This window comes from Thunnus maccoyii, chromosome 5 (assembly GCF_910596095.1).
Source record: "Thunnus maccoyii chromosome 5, fThuMac1.1, whole genome shotgun sequence".
Taxonomy (NCBI): Eukaryota; Metazoa; Chordata; class Actinopteri; order Scombriformes; family Scombridae; genus Thunnus; species Thunnus maccoyii.
The window spans coordinates 27,023,221-27,050,097 of record NC_056537.1 but is presented as its reverse complement, the minus strand read 5'-3'; the positions used below and the strand labels follow the sequence as shown (position 1 = coordinate 27,050,097).

Below are 26,877 nucleotides of genomic sequence, written 5' to 3'. Positions count from 1 at the left end.
TCTGCAAGGTCCAACAGTCTAGAGGCAAAATGAAACTGAAAGTCAGCCTCGTTATAATCAAGCCTCTCAGTGTATAAGTGTTAACAATCAACCAGACAGCCATAACGTGTTGCTTACAGGAGACAGTTTCATTCTAACAAGCACCTTTTTTTTTAGCTTACTGGTTAAAAGACCACATTACCAGTGTCTGCGGACCTTTGTTGCATGTTATACACCCCCCTCTCTACCCATGTTTCCTGTCTCCTTCTCTCTGCACTTTCAACTATCAAATAAAAATAAAAAAAAAGCTTTAAAAACAAAACAAAAAACCCTAAAAGTCATAAAATGTCAGGATTTTATCCGACTAGAAACCTCCCACAAACCCCTGTATTACTTTTTGGTCCTTCAAGCTTCATGTCACAACGTATACTGCTTTAATAGCTCAGCATTACGATCCTCTTTCTCTAACTGGTACACCACAACACTTAAACACTGAAAGGTTTAATTAAGACAAATTCTCATAACTCCCTTGGGATTATAAAACAAGCACTTCATACATTCAGTATGATTAAAAGCACTTTCAACTTTTGCTTCGAGTCTGGTACCTTCTTTTTTATTTGCAAACTATTGCTCTTCCTGTGTTACAAATGTAGTCATTATTATACAATAGTCTGGTGTGCTGGTATTACAAAATATATATTCTCTATGTACATGAGGACAGTGCATATTTAACCAGCTGTGTTTGGACTCATTCAAGCCATGCGTGAGCAGCTGCCGGGTGATAAAGGCTGTTCTCCGTTAGTCTGCCATGACTCTTGACCTGATAGGAAAAGGGTTTCTTTTTTTCCTGAAGACATCTTGACTTAAAGGTGCAGTGTGTAGAATTTAGTGGCATCTAGCGGAACGGACTTGGCAGAAATGAAATATAAAATTCATAAGTATGTTTTAATTAGTGTATAATCCCATGAAAATGAGAATCTTTACCTTAGAATGAGCCCTTTATATCTACATAGGGAGCGGGTCCTCTTCCACGGAGCCCACCATGTTGCACCGCCATGTTTCTGCAGTAGCCCAGAAAGAACAAACCACACACTGGCTCTAGAGAGAGCCTTCTGTGTTGTTCGTCACTGTAGGTTCTTCTACATGCTTGGAAGGGGATGGTAAGGGGAGGGCTATTCAGTTGGTTGCAATTTGCAACCTCACCCCTAGGTTCCACTAAATTCTACATACTGGTCCTTTAATAGAGCGTTCAGTACAAAACACACACGCACATACCGGCACTCACGTAAAGTATGCCTACACACATTCATTCACAAGCGCACAGGAAAGCTGATAGAAACATAACGCTTACATACACATCATACACAATAATCCAAAAATATAATTATTTCTCACTTGTTTTGACTCTGTTTCCGTGGAAAAACAGTGAATAAAATGTTTTGTTCTCGCCTGTATTTCTTCACGAGGCTGTACATCAAGCTGCTGTCTGACTGAGCTCAGGCTGAGCTCAGAGTGTAGGTGCAGTGGTGTCCTTCACCACTGCACCTCTTCTCAGCTTCACTGTCAGTGGGGGAAAATTTGGAGACAATTAAGGTAGATTAGCATATTTGGGCAACTGTTTCCCACTCTGACAACAATCCTAGGGGTCAGAGGTTGAGAATTGGGACGTCAAAAAGGTCACAAAGGCCTTCTGTTTCATCCAGGTTGTATATGTAGTCGTGATCGCTGGGTGGAGGGGACAGACGGAGGAGAGGCGAGAACACTGGAGGTGAAAAACAGAGAAAGAGATGAGGAATAGATACTGGATGGATAAGAGGAGGTCATGTGAAATTCACATTTTTTTCTTCTCTTTTCCTAGAACTCTACTTCTCCTTTTCCAAACTCACCTTCTGATGACATCAAGTCCTCCAACAGATCTCCACTCATGATCTCTGTGAGAGAGAAAGAAAATATTTGAGTGACTTTAAGTCTACAGGACATTGAGAAAGTGGTACGCAGGTTCCTCACAGTAGAAGAACACATCAAATTTGTCATTTACTAAAGAGACATTTACCTTTTGTTGGATCAAACATTTCAGAGAGCTCTTTGGGAAAGTCCAACACTAGAAAGAAAGCAAAAGGGACATATCAGCAATATAGTCAGTATTTAAGTGTATGATATGAATTAACATTCATTTGTGGAAAGTGGAACAATCCAATTTAATATCTGCATCACTGTGTATGAGATGTGAGCACAATGGCATTATCTGGCACCAAACTTTGGGGGGAAAAATGTACAAAATGCGCCTAATTAAAATCTAACAGACTATGTCATCCCTGTCTCATCATCTTTACTCTTTGAGTGAGGCGGCCTTTACAAAGCTCCATTTCAAAGAGAGACAGACAGAGGTTCAAAAGAGCTCAGCAACATTTAACTCACATTCAGAGGGATCTGACTTAATTGGTTCAAATACTGCAGAGGCAGAAGAGGACACGGATCCATCCAACGAGGCAGAGGACTGAAGTTGCTGAGTAACTGTAGCGGGTGTGTCTGTTGTTGGGGTGAGAGGCGTGGTGCTTGTTGCTTCTGAAATTAAAAAAAGGTGTGAAGTTTGAGACAACATGCTGTAAATAACCACAAAAATGGTGGTTCTTTGCCTTGTATTACAGTGTTTTACGATGACAGACATTATTCGTAGACAGTAACAAAAGTCCAAGTGTAATAAAAATTTACAACATTTCAGCTCAGTGCGCTCCTACCTGTCACTGCAGCTGTCTGGTTGGCGACTACAGCTGATGTTGTGGCGAGACCAGGTTTTGTAGATGTGGCTGGAGCTGCTTTGGGGGCCTGGGGAGTGAAAAGGAAAGAAAAGGAGGAAAGTGAAGACATTGCATGATAAAGAAAAATGCATCTGTAGGATATAAAAATGCAGAGGTCAGTGTTTTAAATCTTTTTCAAACAACTGTTATATCAATGAAGTAAACTGAGAAAAATTTCACTGCAGTGCATAGATAGTCTTTCATGAATAAAACTCCAGCCTGAGAATACTGCAGGGATTCTATAGTAAACAGTTCGATACATAAACAGTACTGATTGCACAGAGAAAACTAATATCTGTGTGGACCTGGGAGGCAGCAGAGGGCAGCTGGGAGGTAGGCGTCGGTGCTGGGAGGTTTTGAAGGACGTCATCTGGAGGAGGGACGGGCAAAACAACGGGAGAGGCACTGGACGGGTCCTTATTGACCAGCAAAACCTCGATGGGACCAGATGAACTCTTCAGACGTATCTGGTATTTTCTTTGTCCGTTGAGAACCTGGATACACACACAAACACCCAGTCTGAGACATGAGACAAAAAAACAAGTAGATGGACCTGAGGGACATGTAATATGCACATATGACTTACAGCTTCTGGTATGGGCACTTCTAGTTGTGTACCAATGGGAGCACGGATTGCTAGGAGTGTGTCACCTGCGAAAGAAGGACAAGTGAGTGATGAGAGATTGAAACTATGAATGTTGATTATAAACAGTAGAAAAGACAAATGTATATAAATTGAGCATCAGAAAAAAATACCTTTGAAAGCTCCACAGAGGTCTTCATGCTTTACATATGCCATAGTATGAATGTGTTAAGGGTCAATTTGTCATAACCATGTTTGCTAATAAAAAAGAAAAAAACATCTCAATAGACATTTGCACATTGGCACACATAACTGGTATTCTGTAAAGCCATTAGTAAAAGTCACTTCATCTCCAGGATGTTTGGTTAACCGAGGCCATGATGTTTAACTGAATACTTCAGATTTATTGAGTGAGCAGAACAGAGAGCCTCAATAAGAGCTCTGTGTTCAACGGAGCTGGCAGAGTCTGGGGGGATGTATGCCCAGGATTATCCCCTATGAGATGCCAGATGGTGTTCAGATTGGATATGTGTTTCACTGTCATGTTGTGTCTACTGTTGCTCTGTGCCACTGAGTGCCAAACGCACATATCAAAATACTGACCATGAATGGTTTTCACAAAGCATTCATCACAAAACGTCTATGAGCCTGCAAATTCACTAAATATATTCCCTCAACAAGTGTAAGTTACCAGCAAGATAATGTCCAGATGAGGTTTTCATTCCGGCCTCAAAAGCTCTACTGAAATATCAAAATACACAGAAAGAATCATGTGATTAAGAAAACTGCAGAATAACCTGTCACATCACATCAGCGCTGACCATGGGACACATCACTAAAAAACAATTACCAGCTGTAACATGCACATAAATACACAAGACTGTGAAGTGAAGGATATGGGCTGTTGTTGGAGTCGTCTGTGACATTCTTGATGCTCTGCTGGACCCAGACTCTCTGCTGGTCCAGCTCGTTTTCCCTGAGAGCCAGGTCATCTAACTCAGCCTTCAGATCAATCAGCTTATCAGCTATCTCCCTGGTGTTGCAGCCTGGACCTACACCCCTGAAACACAAAAGGCAAATACCGTATGTGGTCACGTACAGACAGCCGGCAAAGATGAAGAGGTTTCACTCACTCATGAAAACACATGCTGTTTTTCATCAACACCCTGCTTTGTATTAAAACAGATAAACATCCTCATCCATTTTCTTGTGGCTACTTATTCATCTTTCTTGAATCAGGACTGCAGCTGCATTGATGGGAGACATTCCTTTTTTTTAAAACCACAAATATTGTTATTACCACACAGACCTTAACGTTAATTGTTTTCCTATGAATGATGACTATAAATAAAAAGGGGTCACTATTCCTACACAGTTGATTTGATGTGGACCCTGACCCTGTAATTACCACTGACAGTTTGTAATTTTGCCTCAAAGTAATTGATTTTTGATTGATTTGAAATCCAATGTTCTTGATGACGGAGCCAAAACAATGAAAAAAAAAATATAAATGCACAGCGCTGAGCAAAACCATTTAGACATTTCCCTGTACATTTCACCTCTCACCAAGAGGATGTAACAGTACACTTACTACAGACAGGTGTTTCTCTTTTGTTCATGCCATGTTGTTATAGCGTCGTTATGATACTGTTGATTGTAGAATTATTACAGTAAAGTGAAAAATACAACATACACATGAGCATGTGTCATGCCAACAGATATTCTGATTTGTTTCATGACTTCACGTTCTTCTGTTCAACAGTCATTTTATCTACTGTTACAACTCACATACAGTCCCGGACTGATGACCATGTTTGTCACACAAGCAAACATAAGAATGCACAAGAAAAAACGTGACATCAACAATTAGTACTGTGATTCTTCAGATGAATCAGCTTCTCAGCCATTTGTTTGTAGCTGTAATATGTGCGTGCTCTATAACAAAGTGAAAGTGGTTTGATGGTTTGGTCAGCGTACTTGCTGCTAGACACGCTTGATGGTTTAGTCTTCTCAAAACCTGCGAGCAGTTCCCTCACTGAGATGAAGACCATATTAGGTTGGAGAAAATTTTAAATTTAATGAGATCTACCTTGTGGAGGTTTTTTTTTTTTAATTTAAAATTTAAAATGACCATTTAGTTTTGTCTTCTCATGGAGAATCCTTTTTATTTTGGCACTTATTTAGACAATTTTTCCACCTTTGGAGAATAAAAATAAACCGTGGACTCACTTCCATTGGATACTGTTCTTGGATTTCTTCTCTATTAGTCCAATTCCCTCCAGCACATTAGTGATGTCGTAAATTCGTCGCTTCTGCCGCACTGCCAAGGTGTCTGCTGCCTGGATGACAGGACAAAAGCAATGGAAAATACAACAGTGATTACTAGCATCTCCTTTAAAAGGTTCATAGCAAAAAACACTGACGCTGTATCTCTACCAACAGGTCCTGCACCCTGCAAATAAAAACTATCTGGTTTCACCAAATATAACGAGTGTCATTTATATTTCCTTCCTAGCCCAAGTATTGTGCCTACTTAGTGTTTTACAAACTAATGATAACCATATGGCTGGTGCTGATAAGTCTAGGCTTTGTCATGTATGCACTGCAGTCCAAGACCTACTGAATTACGACCAGTAAACCATAGGGATGCTTTAAAAAACACAGTTTACATAACAAAATCTTGTTATTCACAAATGCAAAACAAATGTAAAGACTTCTATTTCAGTGTGGCAGTTGGCAGGAGGGTTCACAGGTGGCTAAGGCAAATTCTTTACCTCTTTCCGCAATGTGAACATATACACAGACACCTGCCAGAGAAGAGTGCTGTTTATCAGTACAAAGCTAACTTATCTCACTGTTTTTTTTTTTTTACTTTCTAAAAAGGCTTTCATGGGGTCAAAAAATGTGTTATAACAGATTAATCTCACCAATCGCCAACATTACAGCTTACATCTCATAATAGTAAAAAAAAAAAAAAGTTAATTTTTCTATTTCATCGAAGGGAGAGAGACTAAACTGGTTTTGGTTTTATTTTTTTTAGCAGGTAAAAATGAGAATGAAAGAGAAAGAAATATACGCATTAAAAGTCTGGTATTTTATCTATCTGCGACATACTTGAGCGTCAACAGCCAATGAAGCCAATCTGTCATGTCATAGAGGCCACCGTGAAAAGAAAACTGTTCTATTAAAGAAACCGTAATGCTTGGCTGGTCAAGCACCCATCTGGTTTGCTCATCAATTCAATTCCAATGTTTTAACTGAATGGATGGTTAAAAACATGGATGCCAATGTTTTTCAAGTATTTGTATTACAACTTGACAAGTGTATGTTTTGATAAGTCTTGGCTGCAGGTTAAAACCCATTTTACAAGCTTATTAAGCGTTAGTGACACTGGCTGAAAAGACCAATACACTTGAACCATATGTATCTTATTAGAAGTAAACACTATCTAGCTCTTTAAGTAACTTTAACAGGCTCTGACACACAGCCTGCTCTGCAAGTTGGATTTTAGTTTTGTTGCTGTTGTTAATGTGACATTTAAACAGCTATTTTAATGCAGTCCTAGACTGCTGTTAGTGGAGAACAGTGCTAACATTGAATAATGCACTTTTAATCGAAACGTTACTCCACCATTGTTAAAGTATAGGCTACGTCTTTGAAGTAACCCTTGAAAACCATCTAAGTGAATGCAAGTCGTTAAGTGACAAGGACATTGTCAATCAGGAAAAAAGTTGTTCATGTGTGAAGATGCAGTGGCGTTAGCTCAAAAGGGAACGACAAAAGCTGACCCACTTTTAAAACTTTGAATCTGCAGGGGGCAGTCTGAAAAGTTGACCAGGCAGTGTCCTCAAAGTTCAGTTTGTAACCTTACAGCGCTCCCCTTCGAGAAACGTGAAAAATACTACGACACAGCATTTAAGTGACGGTTAGAAGGTAAGTTAACCCAGGCGTATACAAACTGCAAAGCCATATGATAAGAGCTATCGCCCATTCAAATTAGCCTGTCACCAAGCTAGGCTAGGCTAGCAGGCAGGCTAGCGAAACTGCATGTAACCTAACGACAGCAGGCAGCTCAAAATGACATGTGCTAGCTAACAACAAAGACTGGCTTGCATGCTCACAGCTTTCAGATCCAACACTCCGTCCTTCGCCTCCTGCAGTAAAGTCACAAACTTGGTCGTGAGCAGCCCGAGGCTCTTTTCGTGCCTGCTCGGGGTCTGTGGCTGCAGCGAGTCTCCCACAGCTCCCAGTTCGCCTCTGTTACTGGCCGACTCCAGCTCCATCATCACCCGGGACCAGCTCCGTACTTCCCCCCCCTGCCTCCCCGACCAAACCCCGGCCAGCGAGCCCAGGAAAAGCACGCCCAAACCCCGCAGTCAGACAAACAGAAGGCCGGTGAAAGTGTGCAGCAGATAAACAGGTGGTTAACGACGTAGTCCGACCAGGTTTGCCCCAAATTATTTCACTAAATCGACGTGAACAGGCTGAGTGTGGTAATTCAATGAGCAAGCAGTCGGTAGGAGAGCCGTTGGCCACGCGAGGTATGACGGGACGGTTCAACCGGCGGAGGGAGCATCTGCCAATAACTACACCATCTCAAAAGCGTATAAGATAACAAGAGTGTGTTTATGAAAAACGCACGAAGTAAATAACATTTTCTAATCTACTGATCGATGTTCATTGTGGTTATCGATCGATAAACTACAAGGATTATGAGTTATTTTGTTTTTTATAGCCGAAAAATAAGGGTTATCGGGACTGTTATAGTAGCTCTATTTGTACACATTCCCTTACCCACTCAAACTTGAAGAAAACACACGCACGCGTCTATGAGCGTGCATACATACACGCACAGACACTACGCGCGCGCGCGCGCGCGCGCGCACACACACACACACACACACACACACACACACACACACACACACACACACACACACACTTATCAACATTTTCTAGACATATCAAATAAAAAAAGCCATACACTTGTTTTTTTAAGCATTTATGGGGACAAAACTTGAGTATTGAGTATTTTCCAAATGCATGTCCTATAGGCTACGTTGTGCAGTAGTCAGTGAGAGACTGGGCTCGTCACTAAAACAGTCAAGCATGTAGTGCACAGATAATGTTAAAACTTATTTTTTAGCAGATGTTTATTAGATTATATGCAATATCAAGAATATAAATAAATAAATGCGCAAATAAGTAATCAAACTACCACCGTACAGCTCTAAAGCAAGTCACGGTTAAGTTCAACTACCGTTTTACATCAGAAACACATTTATCTAAAACATATGCAATTGAGAAAGTAATATTATTTTAAGTATAAACTTTTTAAAAATCTGATTAAAAGGGAAATGGGAAATCTTCTCTTCTCTTGTCTTCTCTTCTCTTCTTGGAATAGCATCACCATTACAAGGAATGTTGATGGTCGTATATAAACGTCACTTTATATGTCCATCAGTTTTTTGGGGGTGTAAATGAACTCGTTTGCTTGCTAATAAACATTTTGATACTAATGGAATATATCTCGAGTATGTAGTCCTCAAGAATACAGTGTAATTGATTTGGAAATCACAGATTCATGGAATTGAGATACTTTGAAAAGTCATCTTTTTTTTATAAGTGGGCTGCATAATAGAAGTGAATCAGCTGATAAGATTGTAGCGCCCTCTTAGAGAGAAGAGAAACATCAATATAGGGGATAGATATCCAACCTTTACTTCAGAGATCATGATAATTATGATAGAACATCATCATTATGACGCCATTCCTTGTTAAACATTAAGGATCATTATTATTATTTATTCTAATTATTTATTGTCATTCTTTTTTGGCATTATTTATGGTGAGATATTAAGGGGCATGGTGTTGCAGTTGCAGTTTTTTTGAGGGAGTCTATCCAAAACAGCAATATCGCTGGAAAGGACCACGACGCTGAAGTCAGCTGCCGATTCAGGGTTAAGGGAAGTTAAAATTTAAGGGAAGGGAAGATTACCAAAGAGACTCCGGAGACTCATTAAAACACAGCTTCAGATTTGTGAAACCTTTATTCTATTTGTGAAAACTGAAAAAAGATTTCACTGCTTTTTCGCCCATCCATCCCACATCAGACCAGATCCAGAGAAACCACTATACTTAGACCTGTCAAATCTGGACTAGATTATTACTATTTGACAGGTCTAAGTATAGTGGTTTTTGATCTGGATCTGGTCTAATGTGGTCTGGATGGAGAAATATCGGTGAAATCTCACTTTTTTCAGTTTCAGACCTGAGTGAGAGAATCTTTTTAGTCATTTTCCTATCTGATAAATAAGCTGATATACCTTCTCCACGACGTTAGTATTCCCTTACCTTCAGTTTTGCTGTAGGCGGCTGGAAGACAACCATCTCTTTTCTTTTACTTTCATTCATAAACCAATTGAGCAGTTTGGCCAGCAGGGGGCGGTACTGCCTAAGAAAAACATTCTTGTAAATTAAACTTGGGTACTTTAGGTATGATTCGTGACTCTGTACTTCTGCTTTGTGTTTGAATTTTTTTTTAAAATACCCAAATAAAAAATAACCTATACACCTTAATGAACTCATCAAGCCTTCAGGCTCATACTATAGTAGTTCTGATGTACAAGTGAAAACATAAATAAAACAGCTGGAGTCGCGAAACTGCTATTTCTGTCACATGTTACACTGAAGCAGTCAGCTGACTGAACCAAACACCAGAGCTGTCTGTGCAACAGGAAATACTACATTCACCCACACTCAGGTAAATCTGCATCTCATAAGATTTATTTCTTCACTAAATAAATGAAAAAAATGTGGCCAGCTATACATATTCACAACAGATTCTACCATATTCAGTTCATTAGTTTTAGCTTCGTAGCTAAACGTTAGCTTTGCTGCTACATGAACGATGACAGGCTAAACGGAGCTGCCAATTGATTACAATTAGCTATTAACGAACACTTACTGATTTAACACATGCAAAAATGCCATTGACTTGGATTATTAGTAGTAGCTGGTAATTTCATTGTTAAGCAAAAGCTGTTGCTGTATATGTAGGCAACGTTATTAATGGAAAAAGTCTTTGTGACCGTGAGAAGATGATGTGGGCATGTCTTTATTGATGATAGGCTTCACTTAACGTTCAAGATCGACCATTAGACTTTTAGAGTCTATCAAATGGGGACTGATGGACAAATTCAAGGAAAACTGAACATTTGTCTTACTCCATGTGAACATTATTTCTACACAGAGACTTTAAAGTATATCACTTTCATTCGTATGTAAGTACTGACTTCTGTTTTTCAGCTTAGACCATGAAGAAGAACAAAGGAAAAGCCAACAGCACAGCTGAGAAGGAGTTTGTGTTTGAGTTCCGGGCAGGGAAACACAACTGTGTCCTCAAAGTACCCCTGCAGTTCCCTGTTCAAGAGAACATCAGTGACCTTCATGGACGCCTGATGCTGCTACATAAAATACCCTGTTACATAGAAAATGGTGAGTCCTGCTCTCAATAAAAGTAGATCAGTTTCACAACTATTTGCTGGAGTGAATTTGTCAAATGAATTACATAAATCCCCGTTTCCCTTTTAGTCCTAACACCAGCCATCTACCGTAGAGCCTAAACACAAGCATTTATTTGGGGAAACCTGTCAGTGGTTGTACGTGGCCTGGCAGAAAACGTTCTAGCCAGACACTGTTAATGTCAAACGTACTTTTCACTCCATCCCCTACTTGTCTTTTAAAAGAAATTGACAAATCATTAAAAATGTGTACATTCTGATTAATAAGGGATCATATTTGTCCCAATCTACTCTTATGTCAGACACTAGCGCTGAACACTGAATTGATTTTTGGGGACTGCAAAAATGAACAATCCTTGATAAACATAGTTATAAATACATATAATCTATCTTTAAGTATTTTTATTGTATTGACATAAAATAAAATTAAATTCTCAAAGCCACATTTATTGTAGGAATGTAGAAAAGCAAAAACAGTGAAAGGGTTATTACTAATGTTATTAGTACATTTGGACTGATGCAAGACCCCCAAACTACTCTGTAACGCCCCCCTAAACTCTGTAAACCAAATCTACACAGTTGGAGAAGAAACGTCAGATTCTGTTTGTTTGAAATGAATCTAATCCAATAATTTTCTCCACATGTCTTCCTGGGAAAGGGAAAATATGGTCAGACTGCATGCTGTTTGTGTGAAACCATAAAGGAAGGAACTGATCCAGCATATTGTTTCTACAGCGTCCAACTTGGTTTGTGCAGAAATGAAAACCTTTTGTTAAACGTCTTTTTTTTTTGCTCTTCTCTTAGAGCTAAAAGCGTCGCTTTCCAACTTCATCGAGAATGAGACCATTCTGGATTATGACAGAGAGGCGGAACTGGCCCTGCAGAGACTCACGACAGGAGATGTGGATGTAAACCAGCTGGCCAACGCATGGACCAGGTCTTATGTAGAGGTGACACATTTCAGTATGTTATTGTGCTTAAAACTAACATCAGAGTTTCTATTAGCTATTAGCAGTTTACAGCACAAGCACACCATGTCTCTAATCTTTTTAATTAAAATTCAGTGGTTCATGAATAATTATACGTAAAGTAAGTGAGCGACCTTAATTGATTCTACACACAAATTACTAAAAAAGTAAGATATTTCTATAAGAATAGAAGAATAATTTGGACAACATGTATTCTTGACAGGTGTTCCAAAAAGTTAATTTCAGACACCAGCTGCTTAACACACCCTGATCGTATATCCACTACTCCATGTTTGTGTAGTAGCGCAGCACAGTGTTTCGGAAGTGTCGTCGGTATGCTCCCGATAACTTCGGGGCAGTCACGGATCATTAAAGTAATTTAAAGAGAAATAGTGCAGCGAGTTAACAAACTGACTATTCAGGAATTCTGGAGAAGAAAAAAAAAACTCATTACATGAGCCTGTTTGCTACATTTAGTGTCTCACTTACTCATTTCACTTGGTTACACTCGGATGCGTTTCTTCCCAGAGATCCAATATGTGGTGGCGGATGCACATAGTTGAAAACAGAGTCATCACTTTTACCTTATGGATCAATAAAGAAAAAAAAAAGAAGAAACAAGCAGAGAGATAGATGTGGACTTTGTGGGTTTGTAATTAAATTGAGCACAGTCTTCTCACTGACACATTTCTTTGAAAGCGAGTGTCTCTTATTTCAACTTTAGAGAGAAGAAATAAGATCATTTGGTTTAACACTTCAAAGTTCAGGAGTCTAAACTCGGCTGTAACCTGCCCAGGCATTTATAAAAAGACTTGGGCTGCCGTAGCCTTTGCTGTGAAGCCCCTCTGGCCCACTGCTCTCGGTCATTTAGGACTGGCTAACCGTTAACGTTTTACTGCAGTCACACAGAAATACACATGGAAGCTTTCCAGTGTCCGTCATGTTTGTGGCTCAAAGATTCCTGAGCCTGTATAAATAGAGGAGTTTCAGATTCTGAATACTGTTCTGTTGCTTTTCTAATTATGGATGTGATACATCAACTGACCTGGTTTATTTAGCAAAGCATAACATACAAGAAAAAAAAAAGTGTAGCATATTTTCCATTTCTTTCTTCCTCTTTTGCCTTCTTCTTAACACAGTGAAGATTTAGTCTTCCTCTAAATATTGAGAATTGTACTCTCACCTTTTCTACTGGAAATTCACCTTTACTCACAACATGCAGCAGATCATCACCCACAATGGCAGTTTTAGTTTCATACAGACAACAAACTCTTCAATTTAGACTCTGCAGCCTGATGATGCCCCCCAAAAATGTAAATTCTCACAGCTAATTGCCATTTCGAGGTACTCATTTTCTCTCTTCTGTCGCCATCTCAGACTACTCTGGAGCACGCTCGGCCTGAAGAGCCCAGTTGGGATGAGGACTTTGCCGATGTTTATCATGAGCTGATCCACTCCCCTGCCTCTGATACCCTTCTCAACCTGGAGCACAACTACTTTGTTAGCATCTCTGAGCTCATCAGTGAGAGAGACATGGAGATTAAGAAGCTACAGGAGAGGTTGGTATTAGGGATTATTGCCTGGAACCAGGATCCATGTTTGTCCTGCACATACTGTATTCCTCCAGATCTTTTTTTTTTTTTCTTTTTTTCATACCACAGCATTCATAGCCTAAACTAGTTTGCAATGCCCGTCCTTAGATGGGCTTTTAAATTACATAAAACTCAACAGTAAAATACATATGAAACTACACAAGACTCAACAATATATACAGTATCTGTACATCTAAGCACAAAACTCAACAATACATATGCATATATTACAACACGAAACTCAACAACAAAGCAGCAGAAAACACACACAAGTCATGAACAAACACCATAAAAGTTTCATCAAACAAGAAGAACCAAATCACTCATGACTGCATGTCTGATCCCTCTTGGAAAACTGTTTCAGTTTTAGTTTAAAATGTTCCCAGTCATGATCCATTTTGAGCTCTGTAGGTAAAGAGTTCCACATGTTAATCCCCCAAACAGAAAAAGCCGTCTGTCCAATTGAGGATTTACAAAAGGGCACCTTGCAATTCCCAGTAGACGCACCTCCTGTTATTGAGCCAGAAACCCTGAGAGCTTCCATTACATCACTGAGCACCTGAGGATCCCGAGTATTTAAGCATTTATAGATGAGGTTAAGGTTAGCGAATTAAATAACACACATGCATACACAAAGAAACATGTGAGAGGGCAATGGTGCCTCTACACAAAGTAGATTTTATTATGGCAAATCAGTTATTGTCTTCATTTAAGTCATCCTACCTCAGGTTTTCTCAATTTCTAATGGAACCATATGTCAGTCACCTGTCATGGAAACAGCTTATTTCTAGTACTCATAAATTGTACGGATGGTGATGCGTTTACTCATGGGTCTAATCAAATCAATGAATATTTTCCTGTCTGGCAGGCAAGCAGCAGAAATGGACAAAGTGATGCATGAGCTGGGGAATACTTTGAGTGACCAGGATGTAAATGCGGTGGCCTCTCAACACTTTGATGCACAGCAGGTAAAAAAGAAAAGAAAAGAAGCCGGAGTGCTCCGTAGCCTGTAGCAGTGTTAAAACCAGGTGCGCCTTGATCTCAGTGCAGAGCCAATGATATCATTTCACTACAGATATTTCAAGCACAGTTTCAATTTATCTTAGTCTTCCCAGTCAGAATATGCTGTGTGTGTCTATCCCAGTTGAATTAAAGTTCCTCGGTGTTTGACATCGTTTCTTCTTTGAACAGGTGTTGGAGAACAAGTGGGCCAGTGAGCTGAAGCAAGTGACTAGTATACAAAAGCAGGAGTATCAGGAGTGGGTCATCAAACTGCACCAGGACCTGAGGAAATCCAACAACAGCAGCCAGATTAAGTGAGTTTTTCTTCATGTACTCGTGTGTACACAATAAAAAAAAACACAAGAAAAACCTGTTACAATATTATATTTGTGTGTGTGTGTGTGAAGTGAAGCACAACCTTTGTTTGTGTATGCACATGTGTAATCTAAAGGCATCCTTCACACCCATACGCACCTGAACAGCCTCTTTCAGTTCTGTGACAATCCCACTTATTCTTTCAAATCTCAGGGTGAAACACAAACAGTTGATTCAAGATAATGAACACTGGAGTCAGGTGCTTACTCTTGTTTGGTAGAAAAAGAGAAAAGCTGCCGTGCAGATAAGGATGAATTCAATGTGCAGATGCAGCAGCTTGGAGCGTAACTGTCAAAAGGCAGCGTCGGAGCGGCACGTCTTTATTTACTGACGGTGTGCCATCAGCAGTCCAGGGGTCTGGGCTCATATGGGCCGTGAGGTTTAAGTTCAGTCTAATTGTCAAGTGATTAAGCGTTGAAGTAGAGTGAATATTAAACTTTAAACTAACACTGGCACACTAGGGGCACCCTGGTTGCCTAATGGTTAAGGCGTATACCATATAACTGCAACGTCCATGGTTTGATTCCCGGCCGGGGACCCTTGTTGCATAACACACCTCTCTCTCTTCCCTTTTTTCCTGTCTTGCTACACTGACTCAAATAAAGGCAAAATGCCAAAAAAATAATAAAAAAAACAAAACAACATTGACAAAATAGGCTGATTAGAAGAAAAGAAAAGGAAGGAAGCCGGGGAGTAGCTGGGTAGCAGAATCTAAATGAAAACAGCAAAAACTTGTTTTATTGACTCATAAAAGGAGATGAAACAAAATAAAATGCTGTGTTCTTTTATGGGAATTGTATTGCTGTTTGGGTCTTAACTACAGATGAAACTGACCCTTCACTGACAGGATCTCAACAGGATCTAATCCACAACATGACACGTCTGCAGGCCCTTTGAAGTACATGTTACGTTTATATAGAAATTGAAGTAATTACAAGAAATCAAAAACACATATTAGTCAGACTGATGCTGAGCTTTGCAGTATCAGTAATTACTGCTATCGTGGGATAAGAAGTGAAAAAAAAAAAAAAATCTAATGGTGGAGAACAGTAATGTAACCCAGCAGAGTGGTGGTTTACATTTAGGTTTCACGCTCCTCTGCATATATTAGATAATCCATCAAAAGACAGATACTGCCTCCACCTGTAAGCTAAGAGCTTTGTAGACAAAAATGTGCTGACCCTGCATCACTTCTCTTTAATTATGAATATCATTATCTTGTTATGTGTGGGAAGAATTCAATACATTCTACATCAGCACTCAGAGCACTTTATAAATATGCATTTTTAGTTAAAGCTGTACGCCAGAAAAGAAAACAGCAAACAGCATTAATGTTGGCTTTTTCATTCCTTTTGATACTGTTTCTTATTTTTTTTGCTAACAAATGTGTTTTACCTTAAAAAAAAAAAGAATGAAAGAATGAATCCAGATAACTAACATGCCGAATAATTGTTTTGAATTGTTTATAACATTAATATCTGGGACTAATCTACTACGTTATTGCCTTTCATCTAGTGTCATCTGGTTTATTGTCTGCAGAAGTAACCACAAAACTGCTACGATCACAAAAATACTCGTTACTTTTTTTGCGAGGGTGCATTTTTCCTTTTATCATTGTGAACAGCGCATCATAAAACCCATCATGTCTCGTTCAGGGTGATTAAAAACTCCTTAAAAATAAAATAATAATAAAATACTCAAATACAACCATAACACTTTATTTGCTTTCTCTTGGGATGAAACCTGAATGAATCTCTTCAGTGTTTTCTTGGACCTATAAAACATGCATTTCATATACTGTTTTTGATGTATATTAGTTATAGTTATTGATTTGTTTGCACGATTGATTTCCAGCGAGGAGATCAAGGTGCAGCCTAGCCAGCTGTCAGAGCTGGCGGACTCTGGGGCCAGGATGTTTGAGGAGCAGCTTCAGCTGGAGGAGAGCTTCACCATACACCTCGGTACTTAACATCTAATATACTTAGTGTTAATACACAGTTTTGTGACAGCTGACTTATCAGTAACCATGTTCATAAAACACTTTTATTCTATTTTTTAGACACAGTATAGATGCAACCTATAATATGTATCTTTATTTGCTATTTTTTTGTCCAGGTGCACAACTGAAGACCATGCACAACCTGCGGCTGGTCCGGGCAGACGTGCTGGATTTCTGTAAGCACCGTCGGCACGGCAGCAGCGGAACGAAGCTGCGGAGGCTACAGACGGCCCTTTCTCTCTACTCCTCCTCACTCTGTGGTCTGGTGCTGTTGGTAGACAACAGGGTCAACTCATACAGCGGCATCAAGAGAGGTCCGATTACATGTCGTGTATATAATAAAATATAATGTAATGTTTTGATGGTGTACAGAGAGATGTTTTCTTATCACCTGGGTGACCAAAGGTGCAGTGCAGTTGTGTAACCATATTTTTGTTGTAGCATGATAAGACTTGTTTTTTAGCAGATTCATGCTCAGTGATCAGCGTGTTTACATTTTTCACAATACGTCTGGCAGTACTTTGTTATATTTTGGCACCAGTGGATTGTAACATGTTTATTTTGATCCCACTCATGACTCATTCTGATTGTCTCTCCCCTTTGCAGTGAGAACAACACTAGTCTTTCACACCTCTGTAGATGTTTACTTTAAACACTCCATTCACCTTTTTTTTCATTATCTAGAGAGGGAGTATGGATACATCGTTACAGTGATTAGCTCTGGCTTGATTTTTAAAAAAAAAATGAAGATAGTCAGAGGAACTTTTTATGCATCATTTCATCCTTGACCTCCTTTTTGTTGAACCAGACTTTGCAACAGTGGCGAAGGAGTGCACAGACTTCCACTTTCCCTGCCTGGAGGAGCAGCTGGAGGAGGTGCAGCAGGTGGTGCTCTATGCCAGAGCCCAGCGGAGCAGCAAGCAGAAAGACCAACCTGGTTAGACTTTTGGCTGCTCCTTGGTTCTCAACGTCACCACAGCTGTGATATAGACAGAACATTGCACGGAGGGACTTTACAGAATAAAACTGATTACTCCAGACAGCCAGAATACCCTCTTTTAGCCAGCTATGCGTTATAAAATGCTTTACTAATACTGTTATTCATGGCCTTGTTTAACAGTGCAGCAGTGATACATGTCTGCCGTGCCAGCTCCGAGTGGTTGGAGTTGTTTGTTTTGCCTTACTTCCTCCGACTCACTTTGATGATGATCCCTGAAGTTATCTGATTTGATGTTTAGCTGATACTAGACAAGAAAGAGCCTTTTTAGCTCTTATCTTATATTAGCTCTTACATGAGGAATATGAGAATAAAAAATTTAAACTCTTTTCAAATAACACGAACTGAAGGGGAGTAACTAAAATGCATGATTGTAACAGTGTTGCAGTACGTGAATGTAACACTCTGAAGGCCTTTTACAGAGTCGGAGAATGTCAAAAACAAGCCAGCCGTATGAGAAAGGAGTGAAATATGTCAGGAAGTAGAGAACACATCACGGCTAATGCGCTGATGGAAAATCTGTGTCCAGATCCTTATCACAGCAGAGCTTGAGTGCTTCATTGAGTAGAGCTTTGTATAGAAACATTCTTGCTAGTTTACAAGCCTTTCATGGAAAGTAGAGCTGCCGTCGCCAAAGTATCTAGTTTGTAGTTTTTGCATACTGATAAACGCTGTATTGTTCACTTCTATGTCTGTACAGAGATTCCAAGAAACGGAGGTGATGATAAAAGCAAAAATGTTGAAAGAAATCCCTCTAACATCTTACCAGGTAATGATTATCAAAATATTTTTTTACTTTTTTATTGATCCTACATTGTAAGCTGTGTCGTTTTTTACGGTGCATCATTTGTACCCGCTGTCTCTTCCTCAAGGTGAGTTTTACATCTCGCGGCACTCCAACCTGTCAGAGGTCCACGTCGTCTTCCACCTGTGCGTGGACGACAACGTGCGTTCGGGGAACATCACGGCCCGGGACCCGGCCATCATGGGTCTGAGAAACATTCTGAAAGTCTGCTGCACTCATGACATTACCACCGTCACAGTCCCTCTGCTGCTGGTCCATGACATGTCAGAGGTAAGAGTAGCTGCCAACACAAATTGGAAATCCCACAGTTCCATTTTAGCCTTCTCCCAAACTGCAATCCATCTTTGTGTGGCTCTACAAACTGTGTACAAAGTTCATCAGATTAATGCATTGTCATGAAGAAAATACAGTGCTTAGTAAAGTAAATGTTTGAGTTGGACTGTACAATTGTTTGCCTACCTAACATTTGACATGAACAGATTAGGAGTTACAGTGTAACCATGAATGCCAACTAACACTGGATATTGAGTTTTTGTGGAGTTTGAGGCCCAGTGGTTTAGACGCATACCATGTAATAACAGTAGTATTAATCAGACTGATTCAGAATTTTGAAAAACATCGAAAAAGAAAAAAACTGCTTGAGTTGGTGGTGGGTGAAGTTTCCAAGATCTTAACCATCAGTCACAATCTCTGGCCTTTCATTCCTCCTGTGCTTGTTTATGCACCGTATCCCTCAGCTGTGGTCTGGCTTGACAAGCACTGGCTGTGAATTTCACCCTGCAACTGAACATTTCCCAGGTTTAAAACCAGGAGGGCAAAGTAGAGAGTCGTGAACTATTCTGTTTACTTAGTGCCTCAGCGTGTGTGTACAGCAGTCGCTCTGTACTCACACAGTAGGGGAACGCAACAGAGGGAGCCTTCAGTGGTCGACGAACTGACCCCGAATCCAGATGAGTTCAGGTGGATTTTTCCTTTTATATCTGAAGAAAATCTTGGACATTAAAATTGTATTTTATTTGATCAGCTAAAAATAATTAGAATTGGGATTTTCTTTTAACTCAAATAGCAGCTTGATCAGATTTCTCCAACTGATTAAAAATGAAAACCCAATAAAACGAGAATCCCTTAAGGTGGAAAGCAAACTCTCAACAAGCCTCTGGCTGGCATGCACTCATGCCACAACATGCCCAGCGCTATTTTTCTTCTCATGTCTAATCAAGGGTCTGTTTACATAACCAAAGTCTTCTAACTTTTTGAAGCCTCAGGAACCAGAGGATCTTTAATTGATAGCTTCTGGTTGTACATCAAAACTTTCCATCTGTCGTCTGCTTCTCGGTCTCCTTTCCCGTGTATAGTGAAGATGTTTGCCTGTTTGTACAAGCCTATTCTTATGTTTTTGGTTGTTAAAACAACTGGCATGGTTTGTCTATATGAAGTACAGACTGCAATCAAAATACAACAGGGCTGTGCCTCTTATTCTTATTTTTGGATGTTTTTTTTCCCTTTGTGAGCAACACAGGGGGAAGGAACACCGACGAACTGCTTCATGACACAACACGCTACGTGATTAAAAGTTTGTGCAGAGGAAATAGAAAACAATTGAAACCAATTTAGGGAGCCAGTTTTAGGACAATGACTCATTTTCACAACTGTTATGTTCATTTTTCTGGTTTTAAGAAATGCATTTCTTTGCCTCAATGACTTGGCAGCGACCGCTGCTGCTTTTAGTGTCGCTGTGAACAGAAACAGCTAATTCAACTGTTTAGCAGCACTAGCTTCAGTCATAATGCAAGACCCATTGCTCAAGCCTGTGCAGTTTATCTCCAGAGTAAACCAGTAAGTTTGTGACGCAGTTGACATGGGCCCGAACATGAGACTCACACCCCTGCCTCCAGTTCCTTGTTGACTTGGGATGGGTGCGACAGATTTCTCAGTGGGTGAAAGGCTGTGTTGTGTTTGTGTGGCTGTGGCTTTACCTGTCTGACACTCCTCGCTGTGAGCAAAGATGGACTGCAGAGATGACTACCTGCTGAGGTCATTGTGTGCAGCCTGCAGTCAGCAGCCTAGCACACTCAAAACTAAAGGGACATGACATAGAAGCGGCGTACCCAGTTTGCAGGGGGACATTAATACAGTTGCATTTGTAAAACCTGCTCAGAATTGTGCTCAAACGTCGTCACCTGACAGGAGTCTTTGTGTTTGACCCAGTTAATATGTAATATATACAGAATCTTATTTTCGTAACTGTGTAACACTCTGTGCTCTGTGTGAGGTAGTGTTGTTCATACGCCTGCGTGAAACCAAGCACATTATGCAATATATCACTATTTTAATGCCAACGCCAACAACACAATTTGCTGCACATTGTTGACATTGAACACTATTTTTTATTGTGTTTTGAACAAGTTACAGCACAGAAAATAATCATAACTGTATGAGGGTGATTCATACACTAGATGTATTTGATATGATACAATTATATGCAGCAGGAAAGCTTTTAAAAAATATAAACACACAAAGAGCCACATAATTATGTGAATAAATGAATAAATATATATATTCAATTTAAAAATGTGGATTCCCTCCCAAAAAAACTTCTGTCCCATAAATTAAAAAGATGTAAATAAATAATAAAAATAATGATGGTAACAGTACCTAATTTTCTAGTCTGTTTAAAATACTTTATAAATGCTAATCATGTTTGGTAAAATGTATCCTCCTGTCCTTTTAATGAAATTTTTATTTTCTCTAATTTTACGTACATTATTACTTCTCTCATCCAATTTCCTGTTAAGCAGAATCAGTCTCTAACAGATGTTTTATACGTTTTAAACGCGACTAACAAAGTGATCGTGTGGTTTTCTGTGTCTTGTCTTCTCTCTGCAGGAGATGACCATACCGTGGTGTCTTAAGAGAGCCGAGCTGGTGTTCAAATGTGTCAAAGGTAAGATGAGAAATATGAAATGATCCGTGAAAACAAGAAAAGATTAGAAATTAAATGTGCTCTGTTTTCTTGATGTCTGTTCCATGTTTTTATTATTTATGAACTTATGATGCTTTAGTTAGAGCTGTATCTTAAAAACTCAATTGACCACAAGACACATGAAAACTGTCAAAACAGACATTTGCATATAACTGCCCATATAGAAACATGACTCCTGACAAGATGATGGATATCAGAGATCTATCAAAGTTTTCATCTAAAACATGAACATTGGACTCATCGAGTCTTGCATTTTTTGAAGAGACAGACACTATATACTATAAATACTATAACAATGTAGATAAAAAATATAACATCTTGTAAGAAGTACAAATCCCTTAAACTTCCCCTTAATTGGTAAAATCCTTTCTCTTTTGCTCAGTCCTCTGTTGGTTCTCTTGTACTGAAAGCATTTACACATCTCTGTACAGTTCTCTTGCCTGGAGTGCACCGAAAATCACAGATTTTTTTTTTTCTTTGCAAAGTTACAGTTACTCTCAAATTCAACCTTTTTCATTGGCAGGCTTCATGATGGAGATGGCCTCGTGGGATGGAGGTATATCACGCACAGTCCAGTTTCTAGTGCCGAAGGTGAGATCAGACTGCTCTACCTATATTCATGCCTTCACAGCTTATAGCTTAGGTGACACACAAGCATCCCTTGAGCGATCGCCTGCCAGCAAAGCTCTACGTTAATTCAACAGAAATGTATACTTAAGGCCTCACATGTATGTAAGATCACAAAAGGCACACCTGGCCTCGCAGTACATACCTTTGAATGCAGGCAGAGCAGAGAGACTGTTTGAAAAGCATGCAATAAATCATAGATTACAGAGCTTTGGCTTCTCTTGACCAGTGTTTACACTGCTCTGATAAAGGAAAGTTGGGAGACTCAGCCACATAAATGTATGATAAGAAGTGGGATTAATGTACAGCTTTTCCCCCACTGAGGTGTGATCTTGACTAGTCTTTACTTGGAAATTCAGGTCTAACCTTTTATCTCATAAACATGAAAAAGTCATGTGAAAAGCATCATTTTGCTCCATGTTCTCGCTGGGTGAAGCATAACTGCTGTTTTATTTTTGGCTTAGCTGGATGTTGTATACCTATAGCGTCTGTGGTTTGTCATGCAATAGCATGATATTATGCTGACAGGTGACAGTGGCATCAAAAGCTCCGACTGTATCGGCTTCCTGTCAGCTCACATGCTCAGACACCATTCAAAATAGCACTTCTGACTGAAACAACATTGTTTTCTACGCTTCAAAGAGACACGGTGGCTAAATATATACGCTACGTGTTTGTGTGCGGCTGAATGATGCGCGTGTGTCTGCGTCTGTGCTTAAAGATTAATACTTAACATTCTTATTTGACGGGTGGCGATGCTTAGAGCTACACGGTATGTCCCCAGTTAAAGTCACAGTCGCTGAAAGCTCACATCATTCCAGCATCTTCTTGACTACTGTTCCCTGAAGAAAACACTCTGTGATGTTAAACTAAAGGGCACCACAGGGGCTGTTAACACTTGGCTGTACACACAATGTTCATATGTATCATTGTTTTCAAGGGCATAGTTTCATCTGCTTTAAAAAAAAAAGGTTTGATTGGTCCCTTTCCATTGTCACAATGTGTGGACTAAAAATGTGTATACAAGAGCTTTTTTTTTTTGCACTTGTGCTGAAGAGATCTCCTTATTTCTCACTAAGCCTGACTGTCTTTTTGTGTCTCTTTGTATTGCCAGAGTATCTCAGAGGAAATGTTCTACCAGTTGAGCAACATGCTGCCTCAGATCTTCCGTGTCTCCTCCACCCTAACTCTCACTTCAAAGCACTGAAGGACAGTGACGTGCCACATCGCACCCACAAGGCACGACGCCAACGGCGCGCTGTATGTGTTTTGATTATGTTTTAGTTGTCATTCTGAAAATGAAAGGAACTGAAGATTAAGGAAGCGGAGATTTGAAAAGGTAGCACATGAGATGATGGTCAAAATGTTGTGGTTGCACTTACAGATGAGGTGCAAAAAGGATTTTTTTAAATGATGGATATTTTTGCCTCTTCTAATGATACACACGCTGTAACTCTTGGTGAAAGAGGACTGGATTCGGTGGCTTACCAAAGCAGCTGCTGCAATTATCATTTCAAATCTCCAGGGTGCGGTCCTAGTGACAGTTTTATGACATCATGACATCAGCAGCCAGAGCTCAAGTATTTTTTAGTTTTCCCTTAAAGCTGCAATCTGTAACTTTCCACATGTTCAAACTTCAACTGGCTGGTAGGCAGTGAAAGTATCATCGACCGAGAAGAGTTGAATGTGAATGCACAATGTTGTTTACTGAAGGGATGAAGTTGGATGGAATCAGCACCTTGAATTGGACGGGTGCGACCCAACATAACCTCTCCAACCATGCTAAATGTGACTTTTGTAGTCTTTCAGTTCACGCTACCAAAGTTGTATATAATAATAGTGTGTTGATTTAAGTGAAAAACATAATGGCTCATCTCAGCTTTAAAGCTGATTTTTAGTTGTGATGCATCAAGTCACTGTGAACGTTACATTTCACCTGTTGAATTTTCATGAATCAGTCATGATGGATGAACCACGAAGTTCAGCCGTCACATGTGATTTAGCGGTCTAATCCCGTGGGTGATTGGCTTCATGTTTGGGGGGTGGGTGGTCCACAGAGAAGTGACGTGAACTTTGCTCTTCTAGTCCTTAAGAGGAATTGCATTGCTGCAAAGATGAGCAATATGCAGGTGTTTTTATGCTGCATTGCAGTGAGTTGTAGTGAGGGTCACGCTTTATGCGAGTGTGTGTGTGTGTGTGCGTGCGTGTGTGGACGTGTGTGTGTGGTGCCTCCCCTCTACCTCTGTAACAGCAGATGGCACTGTTCTGAAAGACAAAGATGTGAAAAGGGGGACTACACAGACACTTACACACTCTTCTTATTGAAAGAGAGAAAGTTTCCTGAAGGGTTTAGTCCGCTTCCATCATGAGCAAGTACAGCCTCATTAATCTTGTGTTTCCAGTGTTAAATGTTTGTCAAATGTGTCGAACACTTGAACCTACTCATATGTGCATTCTGTATATTTACTGTATATGTTTACATTTTTATGTTTTAATTAAAAAAAAAAGTAACACACTGATTTGATGTAAATTCCTCATGAAAACTATCATGACAGGGTTTCACATTTTGGATGATTACGTTTTCTTCCCCCGCCCTTCTGCCAACAGTGATGCACTTCCAGTGGCATTTGGTTCAGCGTTTAATTTAGGGTTGATGGGTTATCCACAGGCGCATAATCTCTCTGAAGTTAATAATCCATGTCATTCATTGGAATTACTCCTGCACATCTAATGATGGCCTATAAGCCATTTCAGACAGACTGAAATCAATTCAGCTTGTCAGAAAGTTTGCCACAGCCACGTTCAGCAGTGGCATTAGGATGATTAAAAGAGTGTAGCAATCAAAGCCAGTCGCCTCCTCTTCTTTCAAGATAAATAAAATGGCCAGCAGCCCTGAGAGAGTTATGGGATTTCTTAATAGCTTCATGTTGAAACCTGCAACTGTTTATATCACACTGCCATGCTGAGAACCCACAAAATTGTAAGAATATGTATTGCTGAGTGTTTGGCATTCTTGGAATTGGTCTCAGTGGCCTGGAGTGTTGGGTTTCCATGGGCAAAGGGTCCAGGGTGCCGATTCAGCACGATAGTTAAGCTCTCTCCTCTCTGTGTGCTGTACACGTGTTTGAAAAATGATTAGACAAACATATTAACATTCACAAACTGGACATGAAAAGTATTCATTCATATAGAAGTGAGGGCAACTATTTTCCCTGAAGAACTACAGCACACTGAGGTTTATGTGGAAAACAAGTACCATGAGACACCTGCTATAACCTGTTTGTACTATAGTGAACCTTAAAGCTCTCTTCCGTGAAACTTGCATTGGTTGAAGCAGTTGTTGGACGGGGAAGTCCAGTCATTCAGGAACAGAAACATGACTAGGGAAAAATTAACTACGGCATGTGATAAGCCATAAATGTAACCGTCTTAAAGGTAACATTGTTTCAAACCAGTCCAATCATCAGTATTTCATTGGAGTTAAAAGCAACATACATTATATTCACTGACTTTACGTGCATGGACCGACCGAGGAAAACCGCAGTGATTGTCACAGGAAAGAAGATGTGATGAAATACATTTCTTAAGAAGATTTTTTTTTTTTTTTTTTTTGGTTGCATTTGTCCTTCCTCTGGAGAAAAAAGGAAGATGTTTATGTGCATAGTTTTACCCTGACAGAGCGAAATTATTGAGTGATAATTGATTTCAATGGAATGTACCTCACCTAATTTAACTTGCCTGGGAACTGCAAGTCTGAAGAACGCACGTGCCTGCACTGACTGGACAGCAATCTGTCAGTTTCTTCTTATTCAAACTGTTTTTTAATCAAGAATTCAAAGATAGTTTGAATACGAAGGAAAAGACATTCGATTGGTGAGTAAAGGACACACATAACAGCTGTAGCGTGGCAGTTATAGCATGATTTCTACACAATGTCATAGATGGAGGTGATATTTCTGTTTGATCAGTTTTGAAATTGTATGAGGACTGATAATGATAATGGTCAGATGATGTTGGCTATTTCTGCTCCATGAAGTGAACCAAAGTCATGATATTTAAAGGAGCAAACTGAACAGCTGAAAATGCAAACCTGTTTTTATTATTATTGTGTAAAGGTGGAAGTATGAGAAGCAGGGTGAATGTTAGGAGTAGCAAAATATTATTGATCAAGGAAAAAGTCAACAAATGATATCTGAAGTGTTTGAGAAAAAGTACGACTAAATAAAAACTAGAGGTGCAACGATACCGATACTGATATCGGATATCAGATATTGGTCCGATACTGACTCAAATACCTGGATTTAGTATTGGATAAATTTATTTCGAATATAAAACAATACAGAAAGTTTATATCTATATATTTATTTGTTACATTTTGTTATACAAAGTCAGGAAAGCAATGTTTAAGTCAAGCCTGACGGTGTCTTACACATAAAAGATTGATCCCAGTCTCTTCCACACAGTGAAAGAGACAGTTTATTACTTAAACACTGGTATCGGATCGGTACTCGGTATTGGCCGATACCCAGATATCAGTATCAGGACTGAAAAAGTCGGATCTGTGCATCCCTAATAAAACACATTTATTCATTTCTTTGTTTGTTTATTTATATATTTATCTTAGCGTTTATGTATGTATGTTTATG

General features: G+C 39.6%; 2 protein-coding genes across 3 annotated transcripts; one reads left to right on the top strand and one right to left on the bottom strand.

Annotated features, from left to right (window-relative positions):
* Window positions 1–1,122: 1,122 nt before the first annotated feature.
* On the bottom strand, window positions 1,123–7,907 carry e2f4 (E2F transcription factor 4). The gene is made up of 11 exons (XM_042412059.1): window positions 7,482–7,907; window positions 5,590–5,699; window positions 4,259–4,420; window positions 3,534–3,577; window positions 3,364–3,428; window positions 3,083–3,271; window positions 2,718–2,805; window positions 2,398–2,544; window positions 2,033–2,080; window positions 1,866–1,910; window positions 1,123–1,741 (listed from the first exon to the last, which is right to left on the bottom strand). Exons 1-11 carry the CDS (start codon window positions 7,644–7,646, stop codon window positions 1,626–1,628), a joined length of 1,179 nt encoding a protein of 392 aa, XP_042267993.1. The 5' UTR covers window positions 7,647–7,907; the 3' UTR covers window positions 1,123–1,625.
* On the top strand, window positions 7,003–25,076 carry c5h12orf4 (chromosome 5 C12orf4 homolog). 2 transcript variants are annotated; one of them, XM_042412057.1, is made up of 14 exons: window positions 7,003–7,293; window positions 10,669–10,857; window positions 11,688–11,833; window positions 13,229–13,410; window positions 14,312–14,411; window positions 14,635–14,759; window positions 16,675–16,781; window positions 16,936–17,133; window positions 17,628–17,756; window positions 18,517–18,585; window positions 18,689–18,891; window positions 21,508–21,565; window positions 22,128–22,195; window positions 23,346–25,076. In XM_042412057.1, the coding sequence occupies exons 2-14, from the start codon at window positions 10,677–10,679 to the stop codon at window positions 23,436–23,438; spliced, it is 1,659 nt and encodes a 552-aa protein (XP_042267991.1). In that variant the 5' UTR covers window positions 7,003–7,293; window positions 10,669–10,676; the 3' UTR covers window positions 23,439–25,076. The 2 variants fall into 2 exon arrangements, with proteins under 2 accessions (XP_042267991.1, XP_042267990.1); XM_042412056.1 differs by lacking the exon at window positions 7,003–7,293 and adding an exon at window positions 10,016–10,123.
* The last annotated feature ends 1,801 nt before the right edge of the window (window positions 25,077–26,877 follow it).